At 47.0% G+C, this 13,148-nt stretch overlaps 1 protein-coding gene across 2 annotated transcripts in view; it reads left to right on the top strand.

Annotated features, from left to right (window-relative positions):
- fam102bb (family with sequence similarity 102 member Bb) overlaps positions 1 to 13,148 on the top strand; it is a 62,939-nt gene that overhangs the window by 20,568 nt on the left and 29,223 nt on the right. For both annotated transcript variants that reach the window (XM_060917323.1, XM_060917322.1), the window contains exon 4: positions 1,055 to 1,171. In XM_060917323.1, the coding sequence (XP_060773306.1) occupies positions 1,055 to 1,171 (117 nt within the window). The remainder of the gene's footprint in view (positions 1 to 1,054; positions 1,172 to 13,148) is intronic.

The following is a 13,148-nucleotide window of genomic DNA, read 5'->3' on the forward strand; positions in this document are numbered from 1 at the left end:
AGTGGAGTTTGGAGTGTGACTGTTTGAGGTTGTAGACATGTGTCTTTTATACTGATAACGAGTTCAAACAGGTGCCATTAATACAGGTAAGGAGTGGAGGACAGAGGAGCCTCTTAAAGAAGAAGTTACAGGTCTGTGAGAGCCAGAAATCTTGCTTGTTTGTAGGTGACCAAATACTTATTTTACCGAGGAATTTACCAATTAATTCATTAAAAATCCTACAATGTGATTTCCTGGATTCTTTCCCCCCCATCCTGTCTCTCACAGTTGAGGTATACCTATGGTGAAAATTACAGGCCTCTCTCATCTTTTTAAGTGGGAGAACTTGCACAATTGGTGACTGACTAAATACTTTTTTGCCCCACTGTATGTGTGGCAACAGTACATAAAATCATACAGATACATATCAAGGTGTCAGGTTAAGGCATTTCCACTTACACTGGATGTTTTTTATGTTTTTCACTATTTTGAGTAACCTCTACAGATTGCTGTGTGTGAAAATCCCAGGAGATAAGCAGTTTGTAAAATAGTCAATCAGCCCGTCTGGCACCAACAACAATGCTGCAGTAAAAATCACTGAGATCAAAGTTTCCACCTATTCTGCTGTCGCTTTTGACCTGTGTCTGCATGCATAGTGCTACTGCAGTAAGTTTAGCCCAGTGGATAATGAACAAGGATACAGGTATTTCTATTAAAGTGGCCACTGAGTGTACATGCAACGTATATAGTTACTTAAACATGTACTATATTTCAAAGAATAAAGAGTTGATGCCACTCTTAGATTTGCCAAACATAGCAGGGACAAAAATGCTGATGTCACAACAGCTCCACCACATCCATACAGTCCTATTCCTGAGGATATTCATTAAAAAAAAATGATTCTAAACCAGAGCCCTGTGATGACCTGGCCACTTGTCCAGGGTGTACCCCGCCTTTCGCCCGTAGTCAGCTGGGATAGGCTCCAGCTTGCCTGCGACCCTGTAGAACAGGATAAAGCGGCTAGAGATAATGAGATGAGATTCTAAACCAGCTCTTGCATTGTTGTGTATCTTAGCTGGGCTTTGCTGATCTGAACCTGGCTGAGTTTGCAGGATCTGGGAGCACCACACGCCGCTGTTTACTGGAGGGCTACGACACAAAGAACACCAGGCAGGACAATTCTATTCTCAAGGTACAGGCCACAAAAGCATGCAGATCAGTATTTATTCATGTATATATTTATAACATATCATGTATATATTTAAAACATATCTTGTTTCAAAGTTTTGTAATTAGAAAATGCATGCAGCCATATCTCATGTTGCAGTACATTACATTTTTAAATACAGCAGCAGAAAAGATGAACAATAAAGGGTAATTTTTCATCACAGGTTTCCAAATAAAACATTTACTCTATTTTGTACACCAGTATATTTACTTTAATTTTCAGTAAAGTTCATTGTCTTAAACACAAAGGGAAGTTGTTTGCCATACATGGCAATTTGGGGATGTTTCTTTATGTACAGTGGGTTGGGAAAGTATTCAGACCCCTTAAGGTTTTGAACACTTTATTGTATTATAGATTTAATTTCAACTGGATTACCTGGGTTTTTTTTAACCATTAATCAACATACAGTAATTTTGTATACAGCCCCAATTCCATAAATTTGGGACTGTGTAAATATGTGTAAAACGTACATAAGGGTAGGAGCAGGCTCCTTCACTCAATGTGTTTTTATTAATTCTGAGAGTGCTGACCTAACATATAGTCAATTCATAAAAAAGGGAAAGAGGCCGCACTATGTATACAGATATTTATTTGCCGTATAAATATCTGTATGCATAGTGCGGCCTCTTTCCCTTTTTTTAAAAACGTAAATAAACAAAGAAAGTGAAGATTTGCAAATAATGGAAACCCTAGATTTCATCAAAAATACTACAGAGACAACATATCAAATGTTGAAACTGAGAAATTTTATTGTTTTTTGAAAAATATATGTTCATTTTGAATTCGATGTCAGCAATACATTTCAAAAAAGTTGGGACAGGGGCAACAAAACACTGAAGAAGCTGTGTAATGCTGAAAAAGCTAATTTGATTAATTGGCAACAGGTCAGTAACATGATTAGGTATAAAAAGAGCATCCCAAAGAGGCGGAGTCTCTCAGAAGTAAAGATGGGGAGGGGTTCACAGCTCTGTGAAAGACTGCATGGGCAAACAGTGCAACAAGTTTGTGAACCCTTTAGAATTTTCTATATTTCTGCATAAATATGACCCAAAACATCAGATTTTCACACAAGTCCTAAAAGTAGATACAGAGAACCTAGTTAAACAAATGAGACAAAAATATTATACTTGGTCATTTATTTATTGAGAAAAATGATCCAATATTACATATCTGTGAGTAGCAAAAGTATGTGAACCTTTGCTTTCAGTATCTGGTGTGACCCCCTTGTGCAGCAATAACTGCAACTAAACATTTTCAGTAACTGTTGATCAGTCCTGCACACCGGCTTGGAGGAATTTTAGCCCATTCCTCCATACAGAACAGCTTCAACTCTGGGATGTTGGTGGGTTTCCTTACATGAACTGCTCGCTTCAGGTCCTTCCACAACATTTCGATTGGATTAAGGTCAGGACTTTGACTTGGCCATTCCAAAACATTAACTTTATTCTTCTTTAACCATTCTTTGGTAGAACGACTTGCGTGCTTAGGATTGTTGTCTTGCTACATGACCCACCTTCTCTTGAGATTCAGTTCATGGACAGATGTCCTGACATTTTCCTTTACAACCCTGATTGCAAAAAAGTTGGGACAAAGTACAAATTGTAAATAAAAACGGAATGCAATGATGTGGAAGTTTCAAAATTCCATATTTTATTCAGAATAGAACATAGATGGCATATCAAATGTTTAAACTGAGAAAATGTATCATTTAAAGAGAAAAATTAGGTGATTTTAAATTTCATGACAACACCACTGTAGCGGTTCTTACAGAGGGGTGGAGCACAGAGGACGGCAGGACAGAGATCAGGTTCAACAAATAGTTTTATTGTTACACTTTTCAGTCTAACACAATATGTTGGGCACAGACACACGCGCACACACACATCAGGTGTCTGGTTCGGGAGAGATCTCCTCTGCTCTCGCTCTCCCTCCCTAAATAGGGCGTGGTCACTGGGAAGACACACAAACAGGTTAATTGCTCTCAGGTGTAATGATTCTGCCACTCACCTTCCCTGACTCTGCCCTCCTGTCACAGACCAGCGCTTGACCACGCCCCCACTGCCACATACCCCCACCGCCCGACTCAGGCCGGGCAGCCGTCCGGCCCGCAGCCGACTCCCCCCCCCCCCCTTGACGGGAGAGGAAGTCCACCACGACCATCTGCGCCCCCGGCCTGTGGACCACCTTGAAATTAAAGGGTTGGAGTGCCAGATACCAACGGGTGATCCACGCGTTGGCATCTTTCATGCGGTGGAGCCACTGGAGGGGCGCGTGGTCCGAACAGAGGGTGAAAGGGCGCCCCAGCAGGTAATAACGGAGGGCGAGGACCGCCCACTTGATCGCCAGACACTCCTTTTCAATGGTGCTATAGCGCCCCTCACGCACTGACAGCTTCCTATTGATGTAGAGGACGGGGCGGTCCTCCCCCTCCACCTCCTGGGACAAAACTGCCCCCAGCCCTCTGTCCGACGCATCGGTCTGTAACACAAAAGGGAGAGCAAAGTCAGGGGAGTGTAAAAGTGGCCCCCCACACAATGCAGCCTTTACCTCTGAAAAAGCCCGCTGGCATTGCTCCGTCCACTGGACTGGATCTGGTGCCCCCTTTTTAGTGAGATCAGTCAGCGGGCTGGTGACGTCCGAATAATTAGGGATAAACCTACGGTAATAGCCAGCCAGCCCCAGGAACTGTCTCACCCCTTTTTGGTCTTGGGCCTCGGGCAGGCCGCAATCGCTGCTGTCTTATTAATTTGGGGACGCACCTGCCCATTGCCCAAGTGGAAGCCCAGATACCGTACTTCCACCTGCCCAATCGCACACTTCTTTGGGTTAGCTGTGAGCCCCGCTCGCCTCAGCGACCTAAGGACGGCCCTCAGATGTTCAAGGTGCCTCGGCCAGTCATTACTATAGATGATTATATCATCTAGATACGCGGCCGCATAGGTGGCGTGGGGGCGGAAGACCCTATCCATCAGCCGCTGAAACGTCGCGGGTGCCCCAAACAGCCCAAACAGAAGTGTGACGAATTGGTGTAAACCAAACGGTGTGGAAAAGGCCGTTTTTTCTCGGGATAGTGGAGTCAAGGGGATCTGCCAATATCCCTTCGTCAAATCCAGTGTCGAATAAAAGCAAGCCGTGCCTAGTCGATCGAGTAACTCATCAATACGAGGCATTGGGTATGCGTCGAATTTAGACACAGCGTTGACTTTTCTATAGTCCACACAGAACCGGACCGACCCGTCGGCCTTGGGTACCAAGACCACCGGGCTGCTCCAGTCACTGTGGGACTCCTCGACGATGCCCATTTCGAGCATGGTCTGAAGTTCTTCCCGAACCACCTTTTTTTTGTGTTTGGGTAGCCTGTAAGGGCGGCTACGCACTACCACCCCCGGGGGCGTCTCTATGTGGTGCTCTATGAGGTTAGTGCGACCGGGCAGGGGCGAGAACACATCCGAAAACTCGGTCTGCAACTGGGCGACCTCCGTGAGTTGGGTCGGGGAGAGGTGGTCTCCACAGGGGACCGGAGAGGTACGTGATGCCAATGTCCCTTTTTGAACCTCCGGCCCCAGCTCCGCCTTCTCTGGAACCACCAACACCAACGCCACAGGGAGCTCCTCGTTCCAGAGTTTAAGGAGATTGAGGTGGTAAATCTGTAGCGCCCCACCCCTGTCCATTCGCCTCACCTCATAGTCGACGTCCCCGACTCGCCGTGTGACCTCAAAGGGTCCTTGCCACTTGGCGATCAATTTGGAGCTCGATGTGGGCAACAGTACGAGTACCTTATCTCCCGGTGTGAACTCTCTAAGGCACGTACCCTTGTTGTACAGGCGGGCTTGCCGTTCCTGGGCCTGCCGCAAATTCTCCTGAGTTAGGTGGGTGAGCGTGTGGAGTTTTGCACGCAGGTCCATAACGTACTGAATTTCGTTCTTGCTTTGTCAAGGTCCCTCCTCCCAATTTTCCCGCAGCACGTCCAGGATGCCGCGTGACTTACGCCCATATAATAATTAGAACGGCGAGAACCCCGTGGAGGCTTGGGGAACCTCTCGCACTGAGAACAACAAAGGTTCGAGCCACTTATCCCAATTACGTGCGTCCTCACTTACGAATTTTTTAATAATATTTTTGAGGGTGCGGTTAAACCGTTCCACTAAACCGTCCGTTTGTGGGTGATACACGCTGGTGCGGATCGGCTTAATCCCCAATAACCCATACAGTTTGCGCAGTGTTCGTGACATAAACGTAGTGCCTTGATCAGTCAGAATCTCTTTCGGGATTCCAACTCGGGAGATGACGCGGAAGAGCGCCTCTGCAATACTGCGTGCTGAGATATTGCGCAGAGGCATGGCTTCCGGGTATCGCGTTGCATAGTCCACCAGAACTAATATAAAGCGGTACCCTCGTGCTGACCGATCTAATGGCCCGACGAGATCCATCCCAATTCTCTCAAATGGGGTCTTGATTAATGGAAGAGGGCACAAAGGCGCTTTTGGGATGGCCGCTGGATTTACTAACTGGCATTCGCGGCATGCCGTACACCACCTACGGACATCGCCGCGAATCCCCGGCCAATAGAATCGGACCATTATTCGGGCTAGTGTTTTATCCTGCCCCAAGCGTCCAGCCATGGGATTAAAGTGAGCCGCCTGGAATACCAATTCCCGGCGGCTCTTCGGAATTAAAAGCTGCGTGACTCGCTCTTTAGTTTGAGTGTCCTGCGTCACTCGGTATAATCTATCCTTCATAATCGCGAAGTAGGGGAAGGATGGGGTGGCGTTCGGCTGGAGCGTTTGACCATCGATTACTCTCACTTGGTCAAACGCATGCTGCAGAGTCTCGTCTCGTGACTGCTCTAATGGGAAATCCGTGAGGGATTCCCCAATAGAGAGAGGAGGAGCCGGCGGCTCCTCACTCTGACGCGGAGATGACGTAGACGGCTCTGTGACAGCTGCTCCTGCCAAAGCGACACCGGGACCTCCCCCTGTCAAATGGCAGGACCCACTCTTGACTAGGCATGTCATTAAACCCTGAAATCCCGGCCAATCAGTCCCCAAAATTAAAGAGTGGGTAAGGCGAGCATTAACCGCCGCCTTCACTATAAATTTTTCCCCTCTGAAAATAATGTGGACCGACACCAAAGGGTAGCGGTGAACATCCCCGTGCACACACAACACCTTCACCCCTTGTGCTCCCCCCAATGCCTTGTCTTGAACCAGGCTTTGGCGAATTGAAGTCTGATTACAACCAGAATCCACCAACGCCTGATATGTAGCCCCTTGGATACTCACCGGTATGCGATACGCTCCAGCCCGATCGAGGGCGGCCTCTGGCGCGTCGGGGATCCGAACCACCACGCCCACCTCCATCGCCGTGCACTGCTGTTGAAGGTGGCCCGGCTCCCCGCAGCGCCAGCAAACCGGCCCGGGCTTTCCCTCTGCACCGGTGATCTGGGGCTCACTAACCTGAGGTGGGGGAGAGACAGACACAGAAGGGAGAAACGGGAGGGCACCGCGGGTGCGGCGGGCCAGCTGGGGTGGTGCCAGCCCCCGCCTCCGCGGTGGGGGAACAGGGAGAGGACGGGACACAGGAGGAGGGGGAGAGAGAGAGAGAGAGAGAGAGAAGAGGAGAGAAAAGATGCCATCTGCTGTCCTGCTGCCGGGACAGCCGCCAAATGGTCCTCCGCCAGCTCGACTGCCCGATCCAGCGACGCCGGGCGGTGGCACCGGACCCACTCCGCAGTTCCTGCCGGCAAGCGAGCGACGAACTGTTCCAGTGCCACCTGGTCGATGATTCCCTCGGTGTCGCGGTTGTCGGCCCTCAGCCACCGCCAGCAGGCGTCCTGGAGCTGCTGGCCAAATGCGAACGGCTGGCCGACTTCCTCCAAGCGCAACGCGCGGAAGCGCTGGCGCTGCTGTTCTGGAGTGCGCCCCACGCGCTGGAGGACGGCCCGGCGGAGGTCCGCGTAGGCCAGCCGGCGGTCGGCGGGGAGCTGTAGCGCGGCCAGCTGTACCTCTCCCGATAGCAGGGGGAGGAGGCGCGCCGCGCGCTGCTCCATCGGCCACCCCGAGGCTTCGGCGATTTGCTCGAAGAGCATGATGAACGCCTCGGGGTCGTCCTGCGGGCCCATCTTGGTGACAGTGAGGGGAGACGGGCCCGCGGTCGGAGCGCTGGTGGACCCCGCCGACGCGAGGAGGTGCCGGAACGCCTCCCGATCTTCCTGTTGGGCCAACACCAGGGCCTCGAACCACTCTTCTTGCTCCTTTCGGAGGGTGAGTAGCGCCTGGTGCTGGCGTTGCTGGGCCGTGGCGAGGGCGTGGACCAGTTCGGCGAACGGGGAGGACTCCATGGGGCTGTTAGGCTGCTGTGCTCCAATTGTCCCGGGTTTCAGCACCACTGTAGCGGTTCTTACGGAGGGGTGGAGCACAGAGGACGGCAGGACAGAGATCAGGTTCAACAAATAGTTTTATTGTTACACTTTTCAGTCTAACACAATATGTTGGGCACAGGCACACGCGCACACACATATCAGGTGTCTGGTTCGGGAGAGATCTCCTCTGCTCTCGCTCTCCCTCCCTAAATAGGGCGCGGTCACTGGGAAGACACACAAACAGGTTAATTGCTCTCAGGTGTAGTGATTCTGCCACTCACCTTCCCTGACTCCGCCCTCCTGTCACAGACCGGCGCTTGACCATGCCCCCGCTGCTACAACCACATCTCAAAAAAGTTGGGACAAGGCCATGTTTACCACTGTGAGACATCCCCTTTTCTCTTTACAACAGTCTGTAAATGTCTGGGGACTGAGGAGACAAGTTGCTCAAGTTTAGGGATAGGAATGTTAACCCATTCTTGTCTAATGTAGGATTCTAATTGCTCAACTGTCTTAGATCTTTTTTGTCGTATCTTCCGTTTTATGATGCACCAAATGTTTTCTATGGGTGAAAGATCTGGACTGCAGGCTGGCCAGTTCAGTACCCGGACCCTTCTTCTACGCAGCCATGATGCTGTAATTAATGCAGTATGTGGTTTGGCATTGTCATGTTGGAAAATGCAAGGTCTTCCCTGAAAGAGATGTCATCTGGATGGGAGCATATGTTGCTCTAGAACCTGGATATACCTTTCAGCATTGATGGTGTCTTTCCAGATGTGTAAGCTGCCCAAGCCACACGCACTAATGCAACCCCATACCATCAGAGATGCAGGCTTCTGAACTGAGCGCCGATAACAACTTGGGTCGTCCTTCTCCTCTTTAGTCCGAATGACACGGCGTCCCTGATTTCCATAAAGAACTTCAAATTTTGATTTGTCTGACCACAGAACAGTTTTCCACTTTGCCACAGTCCATTTTAAATAAGCCTTGGCCCAGAGAAGACGTCTGCGCTTCTGGATCATGTGTAGATGCGGCTTCTTCTTTGAACTATAGAGTTTTAGCTGGCAACGGCGGATGGCACGGTGAATTGTGTTCACAGATAATGTTCTCTGGAAATATTCCTGAGCCCATTTTGTGATTTTCCAATACAGAAGCATTCCTGTATGTGATGCAGTGCCGTCTAAGGGCCCGAAGATCACGGGCACCCAGTATGGTTTTCCGGCCTTGACCCTTACGCACAGAGATTCTTCCAGATTCTCTGAATCTTTTGATGATATTATGCACTGTAGATGATGATATGTTCAAACTCTTTGCAATTTTACACTGTCAAACTCCTTTCTGATATTGCTCCACTATTTGTCGGTGCAGAATTAGGGGGATTGGTGATCCTCTTCCCATCTTTACTTCTGAGAGCCGCTGCCACTCCAAGATGCTCTTTTTATACCCAGTCATGTTAATGACCTATTGCCAATTGACCTAATGAGTTGCAATTTGGTCCTCCAGCTGTTCCTTTTTTGTACCTTTAACTTTTCCAGCCTCTTATTGCCCCTGTCCCAACTTTTTTGAGATGTGTTGCTGTCATGAAATTTCAAATGAGCCAATATTTGGCATGAAATTTCAAAATGTCTCACTTTCGACATTTGATATGTTGTCTATGTTCTATTGTGAATACAATATCAGTTTTTGAGATTTGTAAATTATTGCATTCCGTTTTTATTTACAATTTGTACTTTGTCCCAACTTGTTTGGAATTGGGGTTGTAGAATTCGCTGGTATAATTCAGAATTCATTGTTCAATCAATGATGGCAAGCCATCCTGGCCCAGATGCAGCACAACAGGCCCAAACCATGATACTACCACCACCATGTTTCACAGATGGGATAAGGTTCTTATGCTGGAATGCAGTGTTTTCCTTTCTCCAAACATAACGCTTCTCATTCAAACCAAAAAGTTCTATTTTGGTCAATAGTCAGCAGTAGCCTAGCCTAACAATAAGCAATACCAGACAATGTGCAATATAAAGTGCAATATCTCTCCTGCTGCCCCCCCTTTTTTCCCTCCTTCCCCATATCTTATTCTTTTTATATTTGTATATGTAAATAATTTATTTTCATTTATGTAGAACAGGGTGTCCGCGGAGTCTAAAAAAGTCTAAAATTACACATTTTCAATTTTAGGCCTAAAAAAGTCTAAAATACAGAGATATTTTGCACTGTTGGTCTAAAATCTCATTTGGGTAATTTAAGACCTAGGTTACGTGCAGAATTATTCTGCACGTAGAAAATCTTCCCGGAAGTTCCCTTCAGCACCTAGATGTCACCCGGGATTGGTTAGCATCTAGGTGCTGAAAGGAACTTCCGGGAAGATTTTCTAGTTTCGGTTGTGTTGCCAGATTGGGCGGTTTTAAGTGCGTTTTAGCAGGTTTTGAACATATTTTGGGCTGGAAAACGTCAGCAGTATCTGGCAACACTGCAGAAGATTTCCTGGTTCTGGTTTACAGCGCTGACTCAGTTCGTGCAGTTGCTGGTGTTGCGTAGGCTACCGTGTAAGCTCTGTCAATTAAAAATGGAAGTGGACGAATTGGTTCCTAAAAGAACTAGTAAGGGGTCAGTCACCTGGCATTTTTTGGATATCGCGAGGAGGACGTAGAACAGCAAATGCCAATTTGTAAAGTGTGCAAAAAAAAAAAACCTGTCATCACGAAAGGCAGCAGCACTACAAATATGTTCCATCACCTGAAACTCACCCGGTACAGTATGAAGAGTCTCTTAAACTCTGAACTACTTGCCCACGAGCTAAACAAATGACCATAGCGGCCTCGTTCTCCAAAGCCCCCCATATGAGAAAACGAGTCAGAGATGGAGAGCTATAACGGATGCAATCACTAACGTCATTGCCGAAGACATGATCCCAGTTAGTATAGTGGAAAAACCAGGCTTCCAAAAATTACTAAACACACTCGATCCCAAATATGAGTTGCCTGGTCGCAGACATTTTACAGAGAAGGCAATACTGGAATTCTACACATCTGAGAGGCAGAGCCAGAAAACACTCAGTTCAAAAGTGTGCAAAGAGGAAAATTATGTTTTGCAGATATCTCTCTTCTCTCCCTCAATCTCTCTCTCTATTGTGAATGTTCCAGTGGTTCTCAGTAGTCAGGTTAATAGCTTGGAGATCTATTTTTTAAAATAATTTAATGAAAGAGCACTTTTCTTATTTAGGCTAAGTGTTGAGCTTGCACTTTATTGGTTTGAGCTCTGAGCAGCTCTGTATTGTATTGCCCCTTTGTTGCAATTTTCAAGATTGTTTTTGCAGTTTGTGCCACATCTTTGTTGAATAAAAATAGTCTTATTTCAATTCAATTGTGATTAATCACCAACATGAAAATTTAAAATGTGTTGTTGAAAACCACCTGTAAAGTTAACCAAGAATGTTATTTAATCTGCAGGGATTGTAGTGAAAACAGTAAAGAGTAAAAGTTAGATTTCATGGGGTCCTTTAGAGGAGATTTAAATATATCGAGATATATATCGTATATCGTGAAATGGAGAAAATGTATCGGGATATTCATTTTTTCCCATATCGCACAGCCCTATTGTCACGGTTTGTAGCAAAATGGGCTAATGCAAGTTTAACGACTGCTGGCTTGAACGCAGTGATTTCGTGGACTGGTTAAAACGTGTACCAAACAATCCGTTTGAGGCGTACTGCACATTGTGCAAAAGAACACTCAAACTCAGCACCCTGGGTGTAAAGGCACCGGAATCGCATGCGAAAGCGGAGAAGCACCAGGCTGCCCATAAAAGTCTGCAACAATCGCATGCCATCACTCAGTTTTGTTCACCGTTGTCAGGTCCAAGCACATCTTGAGACGGTGTATCAGCTAACTCTGTGCAAACTGTAACACTACAACACGCAAACTGTACGGAATCGAATGCCTCATCCTCAAGTGATTTGTGGGATGTCTTTGGCTCTACTGCAACTTAGTTCCTCATTAATGCAAGAGCGCACCCTAGGGATGTAATGAGTTCATTGGTGAATGATGATAAATTTTGTTATTTCAAAAGTAATTCAGGCTCTCCCAATTTTCTTTTTTTTTGTGCGGCATAAGTCTTAAATTTAACCTGCTATGGTCTTAAAAAGGTCTTAAAAAGTCTTAAATTGAACTTGTTCAAGCCTGCAGACACCCTGGTAGAAGTTTTCTCTATTTATTTTCTCTGTTTATCTGTAATGATGCTGCTGGAATCTTAATTTCCCTGAGGGAACCTGCCCAAAGGGATCAATAAAGTTTTATCTAATCTAATCTAACTACCACCACTATGTTTCACAGATGGGATAAGGTTCTTATGCTGGAATGCAGTGTTTTCCTTTCTCCAAACATAACGCTCTTCATTTAAACCAAAAAGTTCTATTTTGGTCTCATCCGTCCACAAAACATTTTTCCAATAGCCTTCTGGCTTGTCCACGTGATCTTTAGCAAACTGCAGACAAACAACAGTGTTCTTTTTGGAGACCAGTGGCTTTCTCCTTGCAACCCTGCCATGCACACCATTGTTGTTCAGTGTTCTCCTGATGGTGGACTCATGAACATTACCCGATGTGAGAGAAGCCTTCAGTTGCTTAGGCTACGTTTACATTACGTCGAATCAGCGGATCATCAGATTAACGTTCTTAAAACGATTCGCGTTTACATAAAACCGTTAGCCGTGCACACAGCAACACCAATACGCGGATACGCTCGGCTCCGCAGGCATCCTGCGCTCCAAATCACTCCGCCCTGAACAGCGAGTGCCCTCTGGAGGGTGCGCACTCCGGCCCTGCGCAGCTCACAGAGCGCGCGAGTGAAGTGAACAAGCCACGATTCGGGACTGAGCCGCTGTGTGTGAGATCCCAGCGCATATCACTTATTACTTGCAAGTGGAAGGATGGCAAGCCTAAAGACAATCATAACTACACAATGGGCAGTATTTGCATCAGTATTTGCAGTATTTTCATACTTTTATACTCTTTAATGAAAGGTGATACAAGGCGGAAGTCTGCGCCGTTTTTCAGCAGTCGCGTCACATGACCAACGCCAGCGAATCAGGAAGGTGGATGTCACAGTGACGTTGTCCAATGAGACGCCAGCTAGAGCTCAGCACAGCGTATTCGCGTATTCTCAATGTTTACACAGCACCGGAGCTGATACGATCTAGATTGAATACGTGGACGCTGGCGGATTCCTGTTTCCCCGCTTTTTCAGGGGGGTTAATGTAAACGGACAGTGCATCCGCGAAGAAAACGAGACAGATACGGTCTAGTGTAAACGTAGCCTTAGAAGTTACCCTGGGGTCCTTTGTGACCTTGCCAACTATTACACGCCTTGCTTTTGGAGTGATCTTTGTTGGTTGATCACTCCTGGGGAGGGTAACAATGGTCTTGAATTTCCTCCATTTGTACACAATCTGTCTGACTGTGGATTGGTGGAGTCCAAACTCTTTATAGATGGTTTTGTAAGCATTTCCAGCCTGATGAGCATCAACAACACTTTTTCTGAGGTCCTCAGAAATCTCCTTTGTTCATGCCATGTTACACTTCCA

The sequence above is a fragment of the Neoarius graeffei genome, chromosome 3 (genome assembly GCF_027579695.1).
Source record: "Neoarius graeffei isolate fNeoGra1 chromosome 3, fNeoGra1.pri, whole genome shotgun sequence".
Classification (NCBI taxonomy): Eukaryota; Metazoa; Chordata; class Actinopteri; order Siluriformes; family Ariidae; genus Neoarius; species Neoarius graeffei.